The following is a 24,738-nucleotide window of genomic DNA, read 5'->3' on the forward strand; positions in this document are numbered from 1 at the left end:
ACGGGAGCACACCACAGAAATGCCCGCCATCTTAGCAGACGTGAACAGAGGCAGGCTGGCCCCCAGTGACCCACTGACAACGGTAGAGCTCAAGTCCCCAAACATCCCACGACCTCTCAACAGTGCCACCAGATGGAGTCTGAGTGTTCAGACACGGAAGCCTGTGGGGACAATACAAACCCATGGTAACAGGTAAGGGGGATTTAAGTATTATTTCATTATCTGTTAGGAGGATATAAGGATTATTATTCCATTATTGTGTGTAAGGAGGATGTATTATTCCATTATTTGTGTGTTAGGAGAACTGGGATAACATGACTTGGAAAGACATTAGCTGAACAACTGGGTTGAAGTGGGCTAGGACGACCCGCAACAGAAAAGCCCCCTCTGGAAACACACAGCAACTTACAGGAGAAAACTATTAACAGAAAACTTTGGATTTGCAGAAAAACTATTGGTAAGAAACCTACTTCCAGGAGGGACTCCTAGGCAGAAGCCTTTAATCGTATTACTTGAGACTGACAACTGGCTTTTCTAGGCCCTTCGAAGAGAAGCCTTCCCTAGAGGTGCAGGTCCAGTCAGTCTGCCACCTTTGTTTCCTGTGAGCCCTGAAGAGACTCACAATAGGGAATAGGGCTTGGGCCACCCTCCCGTTCAGACTGATCAGGGGGTGATCCTTCAAGGTTTTAGCAGGGCTGTATCTCCTGGGACTAACTAAGTAGAGAGCTATGGCTCAGGAGCTGGTAAGATGTCCATAAACAAGAACAACTGTAAAGCAGCTCACAAGAACTAAATTTTAAGGAATTAGCTCTTCATACCCCAAGAAGGCATGTGGGTAGCAGTTCTAGTCAGGACCGAGTTCTCTGAAATAAATGAACCAGGATATTTTTGTCTATGATTAACATTTAAAAAAATTATTTTTATGTGCATTGGTGTTTTGCCCATATGTCTGTGTGAGGGTGTCGTATTCCCTGGAACTGGAGTTACAGACAGTTGTGAGCTACCCTGTGAGTGTTGGGAATTGAACCTGAGTCCTTTGGAAGAGCAGCCACTGCTCTTAACTGCTGAGCCATTTTGCCAGCCCCTATGATTAGCACTTTTGATATGACAGCATATATTACATGAAAGTGATTGGTGATTCTCCAGTACAGAAGAGACCTGTTGGGTTAATTTGCTGTAAAGGAAGTCCCTACTCTATAGGGACCTTGGTAACTCAAAAGAATGATTCCTTTAAATGTCAGGTTGGGTGTCATCTTTTATAAAGCTGCTACCGTTAATAAACCATTCTTCCATGGGGTGGTGGTGATGGTGGTGCACGCCTTTAATCCCAGCACTCGGGAGTCAGAGGCAGGTGGAACTCCGTGAGTTTGAGGTCAGTCTAGTCTACAGAGCAAGTTCCAGGGCAGCTAGGGCTACACAGAGAAACCTGTATCAAAAAACCAAACCAAATCAACAAAACAAAAAACAAACCCCATTCTTCCTCTAATAGCTCATCTCTTAAGTAACGTCTTGTTTCTCCATGGGTGAGCTAATCTGTTGTTGTCCTGGGCAGGCATGAGGCTAGACAGAGTTAAGATCTGACAGATTGTAAGGATAACTTCTGGGAGTCAGGCCCCTAGAGCCTGCCATCTGGCTAGGCATTCTCCAGTTAGTCACTGCTGGTCTTCAACCTCCAAGATCCCTTACATTGGCTGAGGGGTCTGAACCTGCAGAGGCTGTCCCAAAGTCAGCTTAGAAGCCTTTCAACTAGAAGTGGAAGGCTGCTACAGAAACATGCCACAGCCCACTGTCTTCCAATTTGGGGGTTGGCATGATGAGGACAATCCCTTGCCTCTTAGCAACACAAGGTGAATGATGTTTAAAATTAGGGAGGTTCGTTCAGGAGATAGGTTTTAGTTAGGACCTGTTACTATTTTTTGCATTTCTATCCAATACCTATACTATCTTTGCATTTTGGAAATATAATTTTAGTTTTGCAGGCTCATACATGGATAGCCACTGGTCTCAGGATGAATTCTATCTTATCACCTGTATGACTTACACGAGCCTCTGAATTTAGACTTTTTTTTTTTTGGTTTTTTCGAGACAGGGTTTCTCAGTGTAGCTTTGCGCCTTTCCTGGATGAATTTAGACTTTTGAACTGGTGCTGGAGTAAGAATTTTAGAGCTATCAGATTATTTTCTGGGTAAGAAAAAAAAAAAGTTTTCCCCTGGAGGCTGGGGCAGAATTCTGTGGCCTGAATATATGCCCTCAAATTCATCAGTTGAAACGGATTCACCAATGTGAAATTATGGGTGGGGCTTTTACATAGTGATTACACTATTTGGGTCAGAGACCATCTGAGCAGACTGGAGGGAAACTGTTAGGTCCTGTTTGGATTTTTACTGTGAGGCTGCAAGAGGCGCCATCTTGGAAGCAGAGAACAGCCTGCTTCTGACGCCAGTCTGCCGCTTGCTTCATCCTGGACATCTGAGCCTCCAGAAATGCTGAGAGTAAATTTCTATCCTTTACAGAACACCAAGTTTCACAAACTGTTTTGTGTGTGTATATGTGAAGGTCTATATGCACATGTGTGCATTTGTTGGCCAGAAGCTCAACAACTGGGCTAGACTGCCTGGCTAGTGAGCCCCAGGAATTCTCCTCTGTCTCCTGTGCTGGGATTACAAGTATGTGCCAGCACACCCCACAGGCCCTCATACTTGTAAGGCAAGAACTTGACCAACTGAGTTATCACATGTTCTTTTACAGCAGCAAGAACTGAGGTAGACATCCATGTGCATTAGTTAGCTTTTTATCACTATTGTGAATACCTGAGATAACCAACTTATAAAAAGCTTTTTTTTGGAAGCTGGAGAGATGGCTCAACGTTTAAGAGCACCGACTGCTCTCCCAGAGGACCTGGGTTCAATTCTCAGCACCCATCTCTCCAGCTTCACAATTGTCTGGAAAGTCCAGTTCCAGGGAATCTGACACCCTCACATAGACATACATGCAGGCAAAACACCAATGCACATAAAATAAAAATAAATTATTAAAAACAAAACATTATTTTGGTTTACAAGTTCTGAAAGCAGGTTTGGGATCATGACTGACTGGCCACATTGCTTTGGGTCTAACAGTAAGATGAAATTTTTTTTTTTCCGAGACAGGGTTTCTCTGTGTAGCTTTGCGCCTTTCCTGGATCTCGCTCTGTAGACCAGGCTGGCCTCGAACTCACAGAGATCCGCCTGCCTCTGCCTCCCAAGTGCTGGGATGAAAGGCGTGCGCTACCACCGCCCGGCCAGATGAAAATTTTAAGGTGGAAATAAAACTGCTCATCTCACTAGCCAGGAAGCAAAAAGAATGGGTGATGTCACACTCATTCCTTCCAAGGGCACACCTGGATCCTTTCAATAACCCAAGCACCTTCCATTATGACCTACCTCCTAAAGGTTCCAATGCACCTCTCAATAGTGACGTCTGTCTTAATGCACAGACTTTTAGGAGGATATTCAACATCTAGGTCATAGCAACTTAAGATATTAATGACAGTAGGGTGTGGTGGTTTAAGCCTATAGTTCCAGCTACTGGGAAGACTGAGTCAGGATGACTTGAGCCAAGAAGTCTGAGACCAGCTTATGTAAGACAGACCTTGTCTTCAAACAACTTGTCTCATCTTAGGACACAGGGTCTAATGGGATTTTGCTATTTAACCAAAAAAGGCACAAGACTACCAGTAAATCTTGTATTTTTAATTGACTTTAATGATTATTGCTCATCTGCAAGGATTAATATTGCATTCATTAAAAATCATTCAATACAAAATGAATTATTTTCCTCCCAAGTTGGTCTCCACATGTTCCCTCTGATGCCAGACATTTTCCAGTGTCCTTGGTTACATGGCTTGACAGTGACGAGCCCTTACCTATTATTCCTATGGACACAGTAATAGACCCAGGACCAGAGGGCAGCAAGAACTGGGCCCCTTCCCTCCAGCAGAGCTGACCAGATGGATATATTGTTGTTGGCCAAGATAATCCCTACTGAATGTGGTGTTCTGACTGGCTGGTTAAGTGCCCTAGGAAAGGGTCTTTAAATGTTAGCATACATAGAGAAGAAAGCATGATCACATTGGCAAGGAGTGGGAAGGGACTGGGTAGGGAGGAACGGGAGAGGAAAGACAAAGAAGTTTTGGCAAGCTAATTGTTCCCTGATAGAAAGGTACAGGGTAAAAGCTTTCCTTTCTTGTATTTCTGTTTTTGATGCCTGTTTCTCTGATCAGTGAAGAGAGAGAAGTAAATATTTCTAGTACCTAGAATTGACAAATAACCCATCTTTAAAGGATCACAGGCTAGAACATGTTGAGGACTTAACATCCTGGGTAATTATATACTTAAAGCTCATTTGACCATGCAGAGATGCTGGCAAGCGGGGTGAGTGGCCTGGGAATCAATCTCCCTGATAGTTAGAGGGCCTCCTGGAATTATCTTGGAGCATGAATCAGGATTGTACTTCCTCTACCGACTCTTCCTTAAGATCTCAGCTTACAATTTTTATTTATTTTTTGTGGCAAGTGTCAATCAAAAGTGGCACCATGTCTATAAAACTAACACGAGACAAGGCCTACAGCTCTGGACAGATTATATAGTTGTATTTATTTCACCTTGGCCCAATATATCATTCTTTCTCCCCATCTGTACAGATTTCCCTTCAAATGTTCAGGTTGCAGAAGCACAGCTGCCCACAAGTTTGCTCTTAAAGGATAAACCCTAAAGACAGGGCTCAGTGTTTTATACTGAGTAATGGCTCAAGAAATTGGCCGTCAGCATAAGCTGCATGAGGCAGAGCTAAGAAATTCTGCTTATGGCTCCAGTTCACTGATGCTATAAACTATGGGCTGGAAACATGAGGGGCTCATCAGAGCCTGAGACTAGTATTTTTCTAGCCTCAACTCTTCACACTTTATTTCAAAGGTTCAAAGAGATATTGGTAACCACCTGAGCTGTTCCTCAGTGTTAACACTAAAATTTTTCCTTAATTAAAAGAAATACAACAGAAATAAATGCTAAGGGACAAAATTCAACTTGACAGAATGCAGTTTAGTTAAGAACTAGAACATAGAGAAGGAAGGTGGAAGGAAGGCAGGGCTGAACTACAAATCCAAGTGACCCTACTGAGTTCAACAGCACAGCTCTGCGCCAGACATGCCACCTCACACAGGAAACAGCCGAGAGTATCTGGGGAAGTCGACATGCACCACCTACATCTAACCTACCTGGCTGGGAAGTACCATCCTGGCTCTTCTGAAGGAGTGGAAGAGCACTAGTTCCAGCAGCTAGGAAACTGGCTCTTTGAAGGCAATTTAGACACTGCAGACTGTCCCACTCAGAAGATACCTTAGCATTTTTGTTAATATGGTAATTAAATATAACCAAAGTCCCCAGAAGTAGCTCAAGAATCAACTTTCTGGGCTGCAGAGTTACCCTTCTTTAGTGACTAGGGTGAGAAACCTTCAACCTCAGTTTCACCTACAGAGCCATGGGGCAAGTTCCTGTGTGGTCTGCAAAACTTGAATGACAGATGAGAAAACAAAAATGAAATTATAGAAAAAAAATCAAAAGGAAAGTAATAAGAAGAAAAGGAAAGTTATCTTAAAAAATATTCTATTTGAGTTGGGTGGTTTATGTGGACTGGTCACTGTAATACATCCATTAGTATCTGAAAAGAGAGAGAGAGACTAGTTAACATGCTTTCTATATGAGAACCAAGAGATTAGCTACAGCATCTTCTCCAAGCTTCCTCCCAGCCCAGTCTGGGGAAGATTCCTACATGGGTTCCTCCTGGGATGAGGCTCCCCTTCTAAAACTGTAGAATCCTCTTAGTTCTTTACACTTATTGGTAGACACATGACTTCTCTACCTTGTTAATTTGGTATTCTGCAGGGCTGGGGACGGAACCCAGGGAGCATCTCCCTGTGCTAGGCAAACATGCCAATACAGAACCACCTGGTCATTCATTCCCTGCTAATCTGCAGTGGTGGTCTTATTCTCTTCATTATCAGGCACAACACGTCTTTACTGAAGAAAGATGGCTATACTGGCTGATCTAACATTGGGGAAAAGGGCTTTTCATTGCTTTCTCCCAAGTTACCTGTAATAATTAGGTTTGAATGGCCCATTTTTGTTGAGTCCCAGATACTTGGCTTGGTCATCTGTCAGCTCTGTCAGGTGGGCATCGAATGATGGCAGGTGCAGGCTGGCAACATACTCATCTAGGAAAGGAAGTAGCAGGGAGCAGGAGACTTGTCAGATACGCCCCCTACGATACAGCCTCCCCTCTATTTTCAGTTCTTAAAGCTACTTAGGAAGAGGACAGGAATGGAATAACACTGAAAAAATTCACAACTTGAAATATTTGCTTAATTAAGAAAACTTTCAAAGCTGCATTTTTGGGAAATTACTTTTAGTGCCTACAAAGAGCAAGTAAAGCACCATCTACCAGGTCAGTAAATGGGGTGTCTTCTACTTCCCCATCCTTCTCTGTCAGATTTTGGTTTCACCTGAGTGGTTACCATGTCATACACTACACTCAGCTTCCTGTGGCAACTTCCTTAACTAGATTAAACTATCAAATCATGAGTCACAAAGATGATTCCAGCAGGCTCAAAAGAGCCTACTGTCACTGACATTTATTTAGAAGTCCTAAAGCCACAAATTTTAGGCTCATGGATTTCTAAGGCACATGTTTAGTACTGTTCCATAGATGAACTTTCCTAAGTTTTATGAATACAATTTCTTAAAAAAAAAAAAAATCTAGAGGCTAGAGATATGGCTCAGTAGTTAAGGCACTGGCTGTTCTTTCTAGACTCAGGTTTGATTCCCAGCATCCATGTGGCAGCTCAAACCATCTGTAACTCCAGTTCTAGGCAATCTGATACCCTTTTCTGGCTTTGACAAGCAACAGTCATGCCTGTGGTCAGATATACATATAGGCAAAATACCCATACACATAAAAAAATTAAATAACAACAAATTCACAAGCAATTTGAGGTAAGCCATTTGAAGAAAACAGAGTAAGAATTAAAAAAGTTTTTTTTTTATGTGTATCCATTTTTACCTGCATGTTTGGACCACATGTGTGCCTGGTGCTCATTGAGCCCAGAAGAGGGCACTGGGTCCGTTGGAACTGAAGTTACATATGGTTGAGAGCCATCATGTGGGTACTGGGACCTGAGCCTGGGTCCTCTGCAAAAGTAGCATCTCTCCAGCTAGCAAGTTGTTTTTTAGCTTAAAGCCAGGCATTTGGACTGGCTGTAAGTTATGGGTTGGGTACCACTATGCAAAAAGGCAAAGGACTATAGAGATGGTTCACGCCACATGAGCAAAGTGTAAGTGCTCTTATGGAGGTGCAGAAGGTTGAGAAAGAGGATGGGTAATACAACTTGTTTCTGTTTCTCTCACTTTGGTCTAGGCTGTACTTAGCTGCACTGGGAAATCTGCTGAGCTTTGGAAGGGTACCTGAGGATAAGAACATCTTCCTTATTTAGCTCAACTCAGACGCTTACTAAATTCTGTAAAATACACAATATTATTCTCATGTTATTACTCACGAAAACGGAGGCTCCTGGTGCTAACAGAACATCTCCCGAGGCCAAACATCTAGTAAGCACTAGAAGAGCAATCAGAACCCCAACTCTACGTCTTTTTAGGAAAGTCATTTTACAAAACCATGCAGCCAACCAGGATCAATGCAGGTGTCAGTTTTTCACTCACCCATTTTCTTAGGAAGTAAGTACACATCCTGTTTGTAGCGTCCCTCCGGTGCATTATAGAGTTCTATCAGTGCCAAAGCCTAAGGTGGGAAAGAGGGCCAGAGAACAAAGCACTTCTTAGACAGGGACATAATATAAAACTAGGGTTAACAGTGCTTTAGGATAAGCATGACAGTAATTGATCATCCTGAGAGCACCCATGACTCTGCCCTGAGATATAGGCTAGCTAATGTAAGAGGAAGTGATGTTTTTGTTTAGCTTCTAACAAAAGAGGAAACTAAACATAACTAAGCTGGAACACTAAAATTTCAGTTGAGCCGTCAATTCAGACACAATCACTAATGCTCTTCAGAGGAGAAAGTGTAAGCATCAACAACTTAGGATACAGAAAAAGGTTATAGGTCACTAAGAATGTACAGTACACGCATCAGAATCCTGATCTGTGCTGTGCCCAGCTCCACACATCTCAGTGTAGGAAAAGCAGGCATCTTGTCACATACCTGTGTTGTAGCTGTGATGGAGAGAACAAAGGTAGGAACTGTGGAGCAGCTCAAATTGAGTAAACGACCCTGGGAAGGGAAGAGAGGGATCGGATGAGCTGCTGCCTTTCTTTCAGGTTCTCATGGTACCCGAGTCAAGAAGACACAGGAAAGGCTTTACACCTCTATGCACTCCACTTGGAGAGGAAGAATTATAGTTTCAGATCAGGATTCCAGGCTTTACATGCTTTACAAATCTGTGTGAAGGCTGAATTCAGCCAAGGGCAGGAAACAGTGTGTGTATTTAGCAAAAAGGTTTTCCTGGAGTGCTTCTCTTTTAGGGGAAAGACAATTGGGGAAATGCACCTCTATCTGAAGACAGAATTCAGGGAAACACAGGCCCCAGTATTTCCCACTGCCTCCCCTTTCTCACTCTGTGGATCTAGTATCCTGCCATAGTCTTTGGTGTGTATTACCTCGGCAAGAAGGACGACCCGTTTGCCATCAGGCCAAATGACATGGTCCACCTGAGAACGTACTCGTTCCCATGTTAGCTCTGGAGTGCGGAGGCTAGTCTGGAAGGAAGAACAGACAGTTTGTTGTGACTCTAGTGAAATGCAGAGGAAAGCGTAACTCTAATGGAGAGAACCTCACCACATCGATTTCCGTGTTGGAGTGGCCCATATTGCATACAATGCAACTATTTTTCATTCGGTCCAAGTGCTCCCGTGTCACTACATTCTTATTTCCTAAAGTAAAGAAGAATGGCTAAAGAAAAAGATGCTGGCACAATAGTACCAGCTATTTCCAACTAAAACCTGGGACACATTTGCTACCATCAAAGAGCTTACACACACTGTGAGAAAAATGTACAACAAAAGCTTGAGTGCAATTAGTTGGATTTAAGACCAAGTAATATGAAAAACCACCAAGGGAAAAGCTCTTTCTTTTGGAAAACGTTAAAAGTTCTGAGAACTTACTCTGAGACTTCACACTGAGCACAGGTCTGACCTTCTGTGTCCCTTTTGAGATTTAGCTTGAGAGTTAACATTGCTCTCTCTACATGTACTAAAGCACTGCTACTCACCTGTGCAAGTTATTACAACATCCACCTGCCGGATGACCTCATTTAGCTTCACCACCCTGAAGCCATCCATGCTGGAAGGAAAGAAAGCAGCACTATAAGCAAAGAAAAGTGTGTGTGTGTGTGTGTGTGTGTGTGTGTGTGTGTGTGTGAGAGAGAGAGAGAGAGAGAGAGACACTGATAAAACTTCCTGAAACAGTCACAAAATTAGACAACAAAATCCCCTTCTGAAGTAAAAGCTAATGCTATCTCCCAGAAGTGGTAAGTGATAAGCTATACTAAACTACACACTGGCTTCTGCAGAGTCCCAAGCTTCTACATAAGAAGAAAAAAATGTCAAGAGGCCCTAGAAAAGCATGAAGGCCCTAGAATAAGTGTGAAGGGACCAAAGCCATATTACTCTTCTCTTCCTGGGAGACTTCTACAAAAACCAACTCTCAGAAATGTCAAGCACCTAAATCAAATCTAATAGACTGTCATTACTCTATCCTTACCAGGCCTGCAGAGCACAGATGGGGTCAATTTCTGTGATGTAGACAATTGCTCCAAGGGCCTTGAGAGCAGCACAGCAGCCCTTTCCTACCTGCAGAACACAGGAAAGGCAAAGTTGCCAGGTCTAATAAGACTTGGTCACTGGGGGCAGACAAACTCTTGAGGAGGTAGGAATTAGCCTCCTTTAAATTACTCATCATTTAGTGAACACTTCAACCCCAGCTGGAGCAGAGAGAAACCCAAACCAGGTTGTAAACTTCAATTAGTGATAATTTAAAAGACATGTTGTAACAAGAGTTGGGGAGAGGGAGGCTTTGGGTAACAGTTACTATTATGGAAACAAGATCAAACAAGAACAACTCTGAATTCTTGCTCCACAAAAACCTGGTAAACTTGCTTGCAATGTGTCCACTGACAGCCAGCAGCACAAGAACTTGAGTGGATCATTGCTGAAGACAATAAAACTTCCTAGAACCTATTCCAGTTTAGAGACATTCAACTACAAGGTCACGTCAATTTCTCCATTCTAATACAAGTCAGAAAATGGGGATAAAATAATGCTACTTATATTTTTGGTTGTGAGCCTAGCCTTTAACGGCTGAGCCATCTCTCCAGCCGGGCGGTGGTGGCGCACGCCTTTAATCCCAGCACTCGGGAGGCAGAGCCAGGCGGATCTCTGTGAGTTCGAGGCCAGTCTGGGCTACCAAGTGAGTTCCAGGAGAGGCGCAAAGCTACACAGAGAAACCCTGTCTCAAAAAACCAAAAAAAAAAAAAAAAAAAAAAAAAAAAAAAAAAAAAAAAAAAATAATGCTACTTATTCACTTGAATTGTATTTCAAAAAAAGTTATAAGTAGGGGGGCAATAATGCTGACATCAGTCAAGACAAACTGGCGAAATAAGAAAATACATGCTATACCTTTAACTCATGAACACAAAATTGACTTCTGACGCTATTTTCAAGCACAGTATCGAAAACATACTTTGACCAATTCATCAATGTTTCTAGACTATCTCCTTCATCCAACGTTTCTACTAAGCCCTTTTAATAAGAAAAAACAGAGACATGGGGGCCCAGCTATTTACCTCACCATAACCACACACCACCACTTGTTTCCCACCAAACATCACATCTGTGGTCCTCTTCAGGCTGTGGAAACAGACAATGGCTCAACTCAAATATTATTAGCAACTCAATCCCTTTGTACCAAATTAAAGTGTAGGGCAATGCCCAAGAGAAATTCATTTGGAAGATAGCTGAGGTCAGTCGGAAACGGGCCACTTTAAAAACATGTAAAGGAGGGAGACCACAGAGGCAAGCTGTAGGTATCAGACTATGTCAAACAAATCCCACTGGTCCCCTGTAAGTCTGTATATACACATTTCAACATACCCATCCAAAATGGATTCTCGGCAGCAGTACAAGTTATCAAACTTCTGTTTGGTAACAGAATCATTGACATTCATGGCTGGAACACAGAGCTTCCCAGCTTTGGAGAGCTGATACAGCCTAAAGGGAGAAGAAGCCACAAAAACAAACACACACCAAGTTAGGTGGTAAAACAGTACACAGCAAAATCTGCTTCAAGTGCTACGCTGCCCTCCCTCCTTAGTGTCATTTATCGCCCAAGTCTTATTTGGAAACATGATTTTTTTCTTGTCATCTCTCCTCAACTCATTTTCTTCTATCTTTATCCTTTAATTTTGGAAGGAAAGTAAACATTTTTCAGTTGAAGTAATTCACTGCACTTCCACAAAGAGAACATGGTATCCTTAGGCCAGCACTTTTCTAACTTTAAACACTCATGCCTACTTCTTGTAAACAAAGATTACGATGATTTTGATGTGGTTTACTGTGTCTGTGAGAGCCATCATGTGCAATGTGCCCCCAGCAGAGTAATACTCCTAGACATCATTTAGTTATTTCCACCAAGCCAAGAGTACGTCTCCAGTTTTACTTTTTGTTGCATCACATGTGGTTTTTTCAATAGGCTTTCCCTCCATATTTAAAATATAAGATTATAATACAACATTGAGTACAATCTTTCCAAGACACAATCCTCTCTACACCCCTTTCCCCAAGTAATTAATAATTAATTACTCAGTGGAGTAAATGGGAGATAAAAACATGTGAATTAGAATCTGGAAAAAATTCCTTCTAAGGTCACTTTGATTTTCAAAAGTGAAAACTCAGTTTCATCTAAGGAAGACACTCCCACTTAGTTCTTCTAAGTCTGAAACACAGCCCTGAAGCCTAGGAGAGACCAGAAGAATCTGGTGAGGCAAGGACACAAGGGGCAGCTACTCCAGAATCTGTTACCTGTGAACACCAGTCACGCTCTCTTCCACAATGCCTCGGATCTTCTTAAACACGTTTGGATACTTCTTATAAACCCAGTGGGTTAAGTCTCCCCCATCATCCAGGATCTACAGAACAGCCAGAAGACTTCTATGGGCATTCAGGCTGCTAGAGCTAGGGGGAACTTTGAGCCCACTTTCTACACTAGTGAGAGAGCCCTGTATGTTTTGGAAGAGCACTTCTTAGAGCTCCACAGAGTAGGCTTAGACAGTGGAAATATAGTTAAATCTGTTGGTGTAAAGTGGTTAAAAGAATTCCTAAATGTGTTCTAGGCTACAGTGGAAAGTTTTTTTGTTTTTTTTTTTAAAGATTGAATTTTGCGATGTTGCTCAGGCTGGTCTAAAACTCCTGAGCAATCAAGTACTCTCCTCCTGCTTCAGCCTCTCAAATGCTGGGATTACAGGCATGCACAACCACGCCCAGCGACAGTAAACAAATTTTACAAATCACGGACTCATTTTCAGTCTAGTTGAAATATAAAGCTCCTTTGAATGCAAAAGGAGAGCTGGAGCAGGAAGGTAAGAAATACAACTCCTACTCCAAAGAGGGACCACATCACTTCCTTCTGTTCATTTTGCTGTGTTTTGAGCCATGTGTCCACCTAAGCTTACCCTTCCCCCACCTTTCCATTCAGTACTCAGAGCCTTTTTTTCCTTTCTTTTCTTTTTTTTTTTTTTTTTTTCTCTTGATGCTGGAGATTGAATCCAGGGCCTTGTGCGTCTCAGACCCATACTGAGTAGGTATTGTGTTATAAACACTTTAGCAACAGAATCAGTAAATAAGACCAAATATACAAAAATATATGTAGGGAACCATGCTTTAAGGGAGAAAAGGAAATAAATCCATAGTCAAAAGTATAGAATGGACATGAATCATTACCATGTTGGCTTGCCACCCATCCATGTTGACACAGCGGTCAATGCACCACCAGAAATCATCTTCGGACTCGCCCTTCCAAGCGAACACTGCAACTCCTATGGAGACAGAAATCAATCAGCTCCTTTTCCTTTGAGGGGTATCCTACATCCATCCGTACCACTTTCTAAGATCCACATGAGAACAGAAGGCAAAAGGAACAATTCTGAAGAGGGAAAACTTAAAAGTAAAAGTCAAATAAGACTTTCAGTTCAGAAATTACTTTAGCTGAGAAATTAAGAGATTTTTGTTTTAAAACTATCTTGAAGCCATAAAGACCAAATTTGCACTTTATATTGCATCTTAAGGAGGTAAAATGAAATACGAAAAAGCTCCTTCTAGAGCATTATACATCAGCAGACATCTCAAAATAATTTAAATGTTCAATTCTAGGGAAATGAGGGAGTAAAATCATGAGGCCATATAAATGAATGATGTGGTCAGTTTTTAGTAGTATGAAAAAAAATCACTTCTGAAAATGCAATGTTTAGGTTATAAAAATGTAAACATACTAAGATTTGGTTCATCAATATAATGCATAGGGAGCAGCTTGTCAAATCTTGTTATTTTGAATTTCCTAAATCTTCTACAATAAACACTTATCACAGAAAAAAATTAGACAAAGTCCTATAATGTGAGTTTCTAAAGATCCTAGGAAGGTGGAAGTTCCTCAGACAAACTTCATGGTGATGTTCTTCTGAATATTTTAAGAATAAAAATTTTTATTTTTAATTAATTAAACTCACCAGCACATACATTTTAGTGTACTACTGAATACCAAATAAATAATTAACTATTAATATAAAAGACATTGTTCACAGTGTTCTCTCAAAATTGATAAAACTTTTGGGGAGAAGAGACCAGCTAAACTCACAAGTTTAATATTTTTTTCCCTCATTCATTTCACATTAGAATTAAGCATTTCTTTGTTTTGTTTTGTTTTTTAAAGTATACCTTGATTTTAGCATAAATTTCTTCCTGTTCTTTCCACCCCGCTGGTGGTGTTGGGGATATAATTCACTGTTGTACAGCATGCCAGGGAAATAGTCCATCACTGAGCTTCATCTCCAGCTCTATTATTTTAAGACTGCCCAAATATAGCTGGGCGGCGGTGGCACACACCTTTAATCCCAGCACTCTGGGAGGCAGAGGCAGGTGGATCTCTGTGAGTTCGAGGCCAGCCTGGTCTACAGAGTGAGATCCAGGACAGGCTCCACAGCTACAGAGAAACCCTGTCTTGAAGAAAAAAAAAAAAAACCAAAAGGGGAAAAAAAAAAAAAAAAAGAGAGAGAGAGAGAGAGAGAGAGAGAGAGAGAGAGAGAGAGAGAGAGAGAGAGAGAAAGAGAGAGAGAGAGAAAGAGAGAGTGCCCAAATGTATAGTTCTCAGGCACACATGGTAATGGCAATTTTGGCATATATTAATTACTTGAGGCAAAGCTGGTTTGAAAAAACAAAAGTGGAACTTACCAGCTTCAGCCAGTGCTGCAGCTACTTCATTCTGAGTTGAATAGATGTTGCAAGCAGACCAGCGGCACTGGGCCCCCAGGGCACAAAGTGTCTCAATCAAGACCTATATGGATGTACAGAAAGACTGGGTGAGGAAGAGCAGGACCCAAACCTCAGCAAGAACACACTATCTGTAACTCACAGCAGTTGGCGCTACACTGCAGAGTTACACAAAGGTACAATTCAGCTGTGTGGCACAAAATTACTTAACTATATCCAAAAGGTTATGTTCCTAAAAGTCTTAAACATTTTTATAACAATCATTTTACATCCTCCTAAGTTGGGTATGCTAAAAATGGGTTTAGTATATGAACAAAAGTAAAATATGCTACATCACTGGACAGGGAGGTCCCCTTCTATGTAACAGCATTTGGATTGGCTAGGTAGGAAGAAAAGGTGTATTTATTTTTAATAAAAAAAAAAAAAGTTTTCTTCCCTTGTATATCAGAAGTCCCTCTGTTTTTTCTTCCAACAAACTCACCGCTGTCTGGGCCGTGATGTGTGTACAGCCCACTATTTTAGCACCAGCCAAAGGCTTCTCTCCCTGAGCACGTTTCCTGAGTGAAATCAGAGCAGACATGTCTGTGGAAGAACAAAGGATCTGAGCCAGGTCCACACTACCAACACCATTCGATCCTGCCCAGCCACAGTCAGGGTCGGGTCTGCTGAGACATGGTGAGATGGGGTAGAACACGCCAAGTGCATTTCCCTGATGACTAGAGGCTTCACCAATGGAGTAACGGGAGAGTTATAATGTAAGCAATTGGCAGGTCTTGTTTCTGCTTCATATATACAAAGGACTGAGCAGAGAATGGACTAAACTTTCAAAACTGGCCAAAGCATACACAGTGAGTCTCCCCAGTCATTAAGAGGAGAGGGAAGCAGTTATGGACAGACTTCCGATGTCCTCATAAAACCACGAGGATGACTGTGACTTCAGTGGAAGACACTTGCAGCTTTTTTTCTCTGCTGTCTTACCCTAGCCTGTCAAGCTCGCAGTACGGAACACACCTTCAACATTAAAAAAAAGAGCAGAGACCCTGGGGAGTAGTGTAGTGGAATAGAGAAACCAAGATTCAGCTGACTGCCAGTCCCCTACTTTGTTCTAGTAAAGGGTGCCTAAGACTTAAGGAGACCCCAGGCTACCACAACCTTAACTTAGAACCCTGCCACATCAGCAACTTCTGGGAAAGCTGGCTCTCTGGTATTGGCAGCTACAAGAATATCCCACATAACTAACCACTATGTTGTGATCCAACATTTGCTGACTACGCACTGTAGATCTGTGAATATGGTGTCATGATGAGGAAAACAGAAACCACTCTGTAATTACCATACACTGGGAAAAGGGAAAAAGGAAAAACAAACATAAGAATCCTAAGGCTCGGTTTCCATATAGGGAGAAGTGTTTATCCAAAGGCTGAGAAACCATCTTTTCTAGGACACTTATTGTCCAGGTCCTGAGAAGAGGTACGAAGGGTGCTTCTGGTCCTCCACTCACTCCCTTCTTTACCTTGCTCTGCAATCTCAATCTCCCGGCGACCGAACTCTGCCTGCTTGATGTTCTTCACACAGAAATTGCTGCTGCCCTTCGAGTTGGTTTGCTGCTTCTCTCGGGGGGAAACCTCATCATCAGAGCTGTCTGTGTAGGATGCAGCTAGAGCCAGCAAAGACATAGGGAGAGAAAAACCTATTGGTCCAAATTCCACTGAGTGCAGCCCCCCAGGGACTCTCATTAAATGAAGAGAACACTTTTAACTGCAAGTCCTCTTACGCCATCAGTTCTGCTCCTCCAGGCTCTAATAGCTGGTGTGAATGAAACTGCATCTCTTAGCACTGCAGCTCTCCCGCCCATCCCAATGACTGTGTGCCACCGTGTCTGTGATAAAGAACTACAGAGCCTAAGCCTATACCACCTGTGGTGACCCCACATAACAGTGACTGTAACCAGATCCCACAAAAATGGGGTAACAGGGATAAAGCATGCTATTTCTCTAGGTCACTGGTTCTCACACATCTATCAGAATGACCTGCTTCTTAAAAGTCCAGATTGCCAGTTTCCTGGCGAATGTTTCCATTGGTAGGTTTCGGGAGGTACTCAGGAGACGGCATTCCCAACAAGTTCCTAAGTGCTGCTTCTGAGAACTACTGATGTAGATGAACGTAATTCTTAAGGGATTTTATACCAGGTTGTGCTCACGGAATACAGACAATGATGGAAAACAAGCAGATCTTTCTGACAGCTTTGAGAAAGTCTGTCAAGAAGATAAATCTGAGATAAAAGCTTCACATACAATTGAAACCTGTCCTTTAGACAGATATGCAACAGGATCTACAACCACTCATTACTTCTCCAGTCACGTCTTTCCTCTCTGAACTCAATGTTTTCCTGGTCAACATTCTGGCCACTGGACTAATAATGCTCTCTTACTGACAGAAGTCCAGGCAACACAAACACTACTAAAGGCCATTTTCTCCACCCTATAAATTCAGCTCTGTTCCAATGGGTTTCTATAAGATGACCATCAAGACCTCTGAAAACATCACTCATTCCATCTCTATTCCTTCCAGAACTCAATTTTTCCACCTAAGATTTCCTTGTCTGTTTAGCTGCAACTGCTCTGCTTACCACACTAATTTTGTCTGACACTTCAAGAAACCTTTTCATTTATGACAGCCATTATATTTGGGATTGTTTCTTGTGTGTTTTAGCCCCTATGGGATCCACACAACCATTATTACAACAGTATAACCTGTACATCTACATTTATTTGTTCTTCTTTGCCTGTCCTGACTATACTGGTTGGGTTGTCAGTGGCACAGTGAAGAGATACATTTTCTTTGATAATTGCTTTTTTACATTTCTTAAACCTCACATCCAGCCCTTAAAGTTAATAATACAATGCAAGCAATACTGGTAAGAGACAATGAAGGGTTTTTCATACAAATCCTTCATTAACTCTAATAGCAACCTGGACCTTGGGCAAGTCTCCTAATCTTTTAACTATTTCTCTTGTTGAATGATGAAGAAGTAGTATTAGATGCCTTTAATGTCTCCTCCAGACTCATTTTCTACAATTCAAAAGCTTTTGGGAATGCATGTGTGTGCAGAGACGTCAACTTCAGTTATTTCATCGTGGTGCCACTCACCTTTTTTTGTTTTTAAAGGGTCCCTCACTGGGAACTGGAGCTCACTGACTAGGTGAGGACAGGCAGCTGGCCAGCCCGTGGTTACAAGAGTGCATCACCACACCTGGCTTTTTAGGTGGGCGCTGAGGGTGAACTCAGGTCCTCACACCTGCACAGTCAGTCTCTCACTGAGCCGTCTCCCCAGCCTCCCCTCAGCAGCCTTTCCAGTTACTTTCTAATACTTTCTCTGCAGCTGAGACAGGCACAGTTAGACCAGAACGAAGACTTTCTCCAGATGGCTAAGACAGGAGGGGAGGGAAACAGCTGGAACCACATCACAGTACTTTATTTATATCTCCACTCCAGGAGTTAACAGGGGAAGACATGTCAACATAAAGGGCAATCTTGTTAATAAAAGGAGACAAAAATACTAGTTTTATTGTCATAATTCAAGCAGTCTTAGTGACAAGAAGAAAAACCCAAGAGGAAGAATATATTTTATACAATTACGTTTAAAAGTGTATTTCTTTTTAAATGCTGGTTTTGAAAGTCAAAATTCCACTGATTCTCCCCCTTGCTAATGTGGACACAGGAACTTCCCAATACCACCAACTGGATAATGGTCACAGACCACACAGAAACTGCCTGGGAAAGAAAGTCTCAACAAAAGCATCCTTAGCTACAAGTCTTACTGTGATGGATTTTCACATTCTAGATAAGTGACGAGCACTAGGTAGTGAACAGGAAGAGACAGAGAAGACATGAAGTTCATACCTACCCGAACTGTAGCTGTCTGTGGAGGACTGTGAGATGGAGCGAGACAAAGATCTCCGGCCAGTCTTAGTAGGGAATTTGGTGAACTCCTGCATGTCATCAGCAAACTGGATTTGCTAGAAGAGAAAGGTAAACAGCCGAAAACTTAGTACAAGGGAATTCTATGGATTTTATTTATCATGTGCACACACATGGAATCAGAAGACAAACTGTGGGAGTCAGTTCTCACCTTCTATCATGTGGGTCCTGGGGATAGAACTTAAGTTGTCAGATTTGATGGCAGGCATCTTTACCTTCTGAGCCATCTTGTTAGTCTAATGTATTTCATTTTCCAAGGCCATACACTAATTTCCCAGAAGTCAATATTACCATGTAGTTCCTACTACAGCAGTAATCCTCATTAGAAAGGAGGTGGGCAACAGGCTGCTTTCTGACCCCTTTTAAAAGACCAGCTACTGTCGCTTCCCAATCATTTCAGTAAGACTTGGGTTGGAAGGGGAGGAGAGTAATTCTGAAAAGTCAATTTATTTTAGTAACTATACAATTTTACCAAATTTTCTTCATTTCATCAAGTTGCTCCCTTCCCTTTTATATAACCTGTCTAACACACTAAACTCTACCCTTCCGCCCAATCCTATCAGAAAACAGATACAATCCTGCACCTGTTTTTTGCTCCAAAACTTGTAGCATACTCTCTTGTAGCATATTCTTCTTCTGATTTTGGGCAGTGGCCTTGCTTTTGGCTATAAAGCCTAGCAATGGCAAAACACATTACAGTGTTAGCATCTCAGCCCAGCTATGTATCTGTATTCCACAAAACCAATGTAGTATGCCAGAGTTTTCTACACCCAGTAAAAATTTAAAATATCAGAGTGTACTGATGAAAGAGAAGTTTAAGCTGGGCAGTGGTGGCTCACGCCTTTAATCCCAGCACTCGGGAGGCAGAGCCAGGCGGATCTTTGTGAGTTCGAGGCCAGCCTGGTCTACAGAGTGAGTTTCAGGACAGCCAGGACTGTTTCACAGAGAGACCCTGTCTCAGAGAGAGAGAGAGAGAGAGAGAGAGAGAGAGAGAGAGAGAGAGAGAGAGAGAGAGAGAGAGAGAGAGAGAGAAGTTTAAAAACAAATACTAAATCCTCTATTAATTAAATTCTAACTAATCAGGATCAATTTAAAGGAAGAAGAAAAGAATGGCAAGTTTTAAAGGTCTCTGTAAGTAGAATAAATCAGAACTAGAAGATTTCAGGGTACTTTTTTTTTTTTTTTTTTAATTTAAGACAGAGTCTTTTAAAAGACCTAGGCTACCTCAGAACTCACAATTCTGCACCAGCCATTAGCCTGGTTAGGGTTATATGTATGTGTCAGCATATCAACACTGTAGAACACATGGACCACTGGCTTTAATAAACTGAAAATAGTTTGCAATCAGTATTATTTATAAACAAAACAATGTGTGAAAATATGGAATTATATGGCTTAAACCAGTGGTTCTCAACCTTCCTAATGCTACAACCTGCTTCTGCCTCCAGAATGCTGGGATTAAAGGCATGTGCCACCACTGCCTGGCAGGAAATGTATATACTTTTATAGGTGAAAATCTTTCCTATACAATATAAACAGTCTGATCATCACATCACCACTTTTAAGCTAGAAAGACTAAACCAAGAACTAGAGCAATGACTCGGTAGTTCAAAGCACTGGCTGTTCTTCCAGAGGACCTGGTTTGATCCCCAGCATCCACATGGCAGCTCACAACTCTACCTAAGGTGATCTGACTCCCCTTTCTGGCCTCTGAGGGCATTGAATTCACCTCATGTTCATACATGCAGACAGGCAAAACACTCATATACACAAAATAATAAATTTAAAAGAGTAACATCTACATTAGTTAAAGCTACACAATCTTCCTCTCCTGACACATCCATTCTCTGCTGGGGTAGCAGCAGGCTGCAGTGTAAGAACCAAGCTTTGGGGCTGGAGAGATGGCTCAGAGGTTAAGAACACTGACTGCTCTTCCAGAGGTCCTGAGTTTAATTCCCAGCAACCACATGGTGGCTCACAACCATTCATAATGAGACCTGGTGCCCTCTTCTGGCCTGCAGGCATACATGCAGGAGAACACTGTATACAAAATAAATAAATAAATCTTAAAAAGAAAAAGAAAAAGAAAAAAGAACCAAACTTTGGTCTGTGGCCTTGGCACAGGCAGTTAGTATGAACAAATGGAAAACAGAACTGGTAGGATTCTACAGTCACAAAGTAGCAAACAAAGGGACACTAGTTTGTGTTTTCAACTTTCTTTCTTTCTGTGTGTGTGTGTGTGTGTGTGTGTGTGTGTGTGTGTGTGTGTGTTTTCAACTTTCTAACTAGCATGATTCCCACCCAGAATGAATGCAAAGGACAGAATCAAACAGCAGGGCAGAGACAGAAACCTGGTGTATTTGTTTCGAACTCATCTTGGTTCAACATCTAACGGGGAAGTGTTTTCTTTAGGCAACTCTGACACAAGAAAAGGAGAGTACAGTCTGCTTTCTAAGCCTAAAAAGACACTGAAGGTGTAAGAGCTACACATCCAGAACAAGTCAGGGCCCCACACACGTAGAAGGCATTTAATGAACATCTGCAGAGTGAGTGAATCTTTAAAACTCCTTTCTCATGTAATATCAATCAAGCTTCAAGGATAAATGACAATCACAATCAAGCCGAGTCACATATACTATGCCAGAATATGATTGACAAGTATCTGCAGCCCAAGACATTTTTTACTTTTGTATTAAAACCTTAATTTTAAGTACTTTAAATATCAAATGCACAACTGCTTTTCAAAAGGAAAAACAAACAAAAAACTAAACCCTCAACTTGCTGAGATGGCCACAGTCAGCATTTGCCTTCCAAATAGGATTTCTAATTACATGTTCACATGACTTCTCCAGTCAGTAGGACGCAAGGCAAAGAGAGTGGACCACAGCAGTGAATTTCAACCTCATTGCAGTTCCTTTGGCAGGAGTAAGATACAGTCAAGAGCCCATCAGTGGCTCGCTCGTAACAGCTTCCAGCGGCAGCACTGCCTTCACCAGCCTCCCTGTGGCTGGCAGGGGCAGCCTGTTCGGAAGTGCTCCTCCCTTCTCCAGGCTGGTAGAGTCCCTCTCCTGTTCATCTTTTTTCAAAGGGTTCTGGGCATGTTTCCAGATACCACCTACATGGTGGTGAGATGGAGGAGGGAACTTTGGTAACATTTGCAGATTTTTAGATAAAGAATATAGAGAAGCAGTGTAGCAAGTTAGAAATATTTCTTCAGCAACCTAAGAACTGAATTAATAGGCATAATCTCGCCTTGTATTAATAAAGCTTATCAGCAGCCTAAAGCTTAGCAAGATCTTTCCCATCTAAAAATATTAGACTGTGGCAAGCAGCTTACTACTCTGTGCAGTGCTCCTAACACCCACCTCTCCAATACTAGATAGGATCCACATCCAAAGTAGGCAGTGTTAGCTTAAGCCACGGCACAGTGGACAGCTCTCTATACGGGGCCCAGCAGCATGCAGATTCACATTAACCCTGTCCTCTCTGCTACCCTGAACTACAAGCTGCAGAGACTTGCTTCCGAGCAGCTGCTACAGAGTGCTGTGGCTCTGCCAGCTTCATCCAGGAGTCTAACTCTACAGATTCTTTCCAGCTAGCAGCTCTTTCCCCCTTGGTGGAAAGAATTCTTGCATGCTGCTCACCTTTATACTGTAAATAAGGATACTACTGCCAAAAGCAATTTCTGGATGTTATAATTTCTAGCGAAACCAGATCTAATAGCAGCTTTCTGTTTGGGCTAGACTCAAGGTATTTAAGTGGAAAAAAAATGGTAATTTGGATAAAAGAAAATCCAAAGACAACTGCAAAAGTGTGGTTTGTATTACTTCTTATCAACATGACTTCACTGTTGTTTCTCCAAATCTAAAACTTTAAGAACTACTAATTCAAACATAAGGTAGTAAGTATAGGGAGGGGTAGAAGGAAAAATAGACAAAGTGCCCAAAGTACTATACAGTTCCACTCTTATACTAACAGCACATCTGAGAAAGGCTAGGTTAGATCGATCCAGTCTCCAAATATCACACCCAAATACAGATGTCTACTTGCTGTGTCTTAAAAACCTTATTCAATATCAGGCCAGTATAGCTATTTTAAAGCCCTACTAATGATGGTTGACTGACTTCTGTCTAATACTGAGGCTCGTTTAGGAAAAGCTCGACCTAATAATTTGGGTACTTTATGTATTCCACTTAGAGGGGGGTGTGGTGACAAAGTAAGCTACAAGAATGGTACAGAACTTACCAAGACAAAGGGAACACAGGCAACCCCCAAAGTTATAAACCTCAAGAGAAAAATAATTGTAATTGTTTGTTTAATTGATCTTAATATTTTTTACCATCAGAAGTTGAGTTTACTTCTGAAAATGTATGGCCTACACACTCAAGCAAATAGCTCAGCTACCCTCCCTCCTTCCCATACCTTACTCAAATTTTCCTTCTCTCTGCTGAATTAAAAGAAATTAAGCTACCAGAACCCTACTATGACCCTATGGTTAAGTGACAATGATCAGGACAATATACATGTGCATTATATTCTTTTAGTCAACATATTCACTTGCCACGAAGTACCCGCGTCACCCTAGGAGAGAGCTACCTATGTAAGAAATAAGGCCCTCTAAAATCTGTAGATGGCTCTGACTCACCATGCAATGCTAACAGATGGCTGTGTCATGAACTTTTGCTACTCCTCTAGGAACATGCTGGCTACTGTAATACACACAGACTTTAGTCTATTTGCTGTATCTTTAAAATCCAATTCAAGGGGTTGGGGATTTAGCTCAGTGGTAGAGCGCTTGCCTAGTAAGCGCGAGGCCCTTGGTTCGGTCGTCAGCTCTGAAAAAAAAAAATCCAATTCAACTTCAGGCTAGTTTGAGGTGCTACTTTAAAGCAGCTTTTCAAATAGCTTAGTAAGAATGATGATTCTCTTCTATGTCATATTGTTTAATGTGGGTCCTCCAAAAATTAGAGGTCAGGCCAGATTCCTTATTAACCTTGTTATTTCACATGCCTATCTAACAGCTTTTAATTTCTTCAGAAAGGTTCCCTCCTAAGGGCAAAAAACTAGACTCAAAGGTAAACAGCAAATACTAGGAAAACAAATCATTAAGAAAGCATACCTGAGCCGGGCGGTGGTGGCGCACGCCTTTAATCCCAGCACTCGGGAGGCAGAGGCAGGCGGATCTCTGTGAGTTCGAGGCCAGCCTGGGTTACCAAGTGAGTTCCAGGAAAGGCGCAAAGCTACACAGAGAAACCCTGTCTCGAAAAACAAAACAAAAAGAAACAAAAAAGAAAAAAGAAAGAAAGAAAAAAAGAAGCATGCCTGAGATGTGCATGGAAGGACTAGTCTTTCTTACTACTGAGATTATTTGAGAGGGCAGTATTCTCTTCCGGTTTTCTGAGACATTTAAAAACATATATTCTATCCCACTGTCTTCTCTGGCATATTGTGCACAGAATTTTGCTGTTTAGAAATTATGGGTAACATATTTCTTAGGTTAACAGCACTGAGCCAAAAAGGCTAATCAGAAACTAGAAAATTTAACAAGGTAATTACTAAGATGTGCATTAAAACACCTTCTAAGTCTCCTACATCTTTTCTAAGCCCCTTTCCACATCCTCTCACTAATTCTTTAAGATTCTACTCCCAGCCTCTGCCTTCTCAGAGGAAAGATGAGAGATCATGACAGTCAGCCCAGACAGATGCAGCACGTTTTCTTAGCAGAGATCAGTCTGATCTCCATTGTAGATGCATTCAAAGAAACAACAATAAACATCAATATTGTGAAACAAGAAGTACCCAAATCTACTTCAATTAGATGAGAGTCGTCTCCTAAAGAAGGGTCTTTCTTTCCAACCCTGCCCTCAAACACACCTGATAGAGAATAAGGATCTAAAAAAGATTATCTTGGGCCACAGAGCCAAACTAGATACCTCCAGCCTCCTCTTTGATTTCCTGCTGCAGAAACCAGTTTTCTGAGACTCAGCAGGTTTTTTGCTGTTCCCTGTCTTCCTTCTTCTCAAGTTTCTTAAGTTCTCAGTCTCCCCAGATGGGGTCTGAGTTTCTAGGAGGGAGTGGGTGGGCAGGCTGACTAATCACAATACACATCTCCTTCCTCCACTTACCCGTCTGTGTCTCAACAGTCGCCAACAACACACACTACTAGAATCTAATT

The 24,738-nt window shown here is 41.8% G+C and overlaps 1 protein-coding gene across 3 annotated transcripts in view; it reads right to left on the bottom strand.

Moving 5' to 3' along the window:
- Window positions 1-3,720: 3,720 nt before the first annotated feature.
- The window catches only part of Ahcyl1 (adenosylhomocysteinase like 1), a 35,777-nt gene continuing 14,759 nt past the window's right edge, over window positions 3,721-24,738 (bottom strand). Inside the window, exons 2-17 of one of the 3 annotated variants that reach the window (XM_052729870.1) lie at window positions 18,490-18,601; window positions 16,096-16,239; window positions 15,064-15,164; window positions 14,544-14,646; window positions 13,041-13,135; window positions 12,123-12,229; window positions 11,196-11,312; window positions 10,889-10,952; window positions 9,808-9,896; window positions 9,317-9,387; window positions 8,884-8,978; window positions 8,706-8,804; window positions 8,251-8,319; window positions 7,752-7,830; window positions 6,130-6,250; window positions 3,721-5,697 (exon numbers count right to left, since the gene is read on the bottom strand). In XM_052729870.1, coding sequence (XP_052585830.1) covers window positions 5,691-5,697; window positions 6,130-6,250; window positions 7,752-7,830; window positions 8,251-8,319; window positions 8,706-8,804; window positions 8,884-8,978; window positions 9,317-9,387; window positions 9,808-9,896; window positions 10,889-10,952; window positions 11,196-11,312; window positions 12,123-12,229; window positions 13,041-13,135; window positions 14,544-14,646; window positions 15,064-15,164; window positions 16,096-16,239; window positions 18,490-18,601 — 1,473 coding nt within the window. In that variant the 3' untranslated portion in view covers window positions 3,721-5,690. Of the gene's footprint in view, window positions 5,698-6,125; window positions 6,251-7,751; window positions 7,831-8,250; window positions 8,320-8,705; window positions 8,805-8,883; window positions 8,979-9,316; window positions 9,388-9,807; window positions 9,897-10,888; window positions 10,953-11,195; window positions 11,313-12,122; window positions 12,230-13,040; window positions 13,136-14,543; window positions 14,647-15,063; window positions 15,165-16,095; window positions 16,240-18,489; window positions 18,602-24,738 lie in introns of those variants that run through there. The other 2 variants (XM_052729871.1, XM_052729872.1) reach the window with 2 other exon arrangements.

Source organism: Peromyscus californicus, unplaced genomic scaffold (assembly GCF_007827085.1).
Source record: "Peromyscus californicus insignis strain IS unplaced genomic scaffold, ASM782708v3 Scaffold_9__1_contigs__length_137607984, whole genome shotgun sequence".
NCBI classification, from domain to species: domain Eukaryota; kingdom Metazoa; phylum Chordata; class Mammalia; order Rodentia; family Cricetidae; genus Peromyscus; species Peromyscus californicus.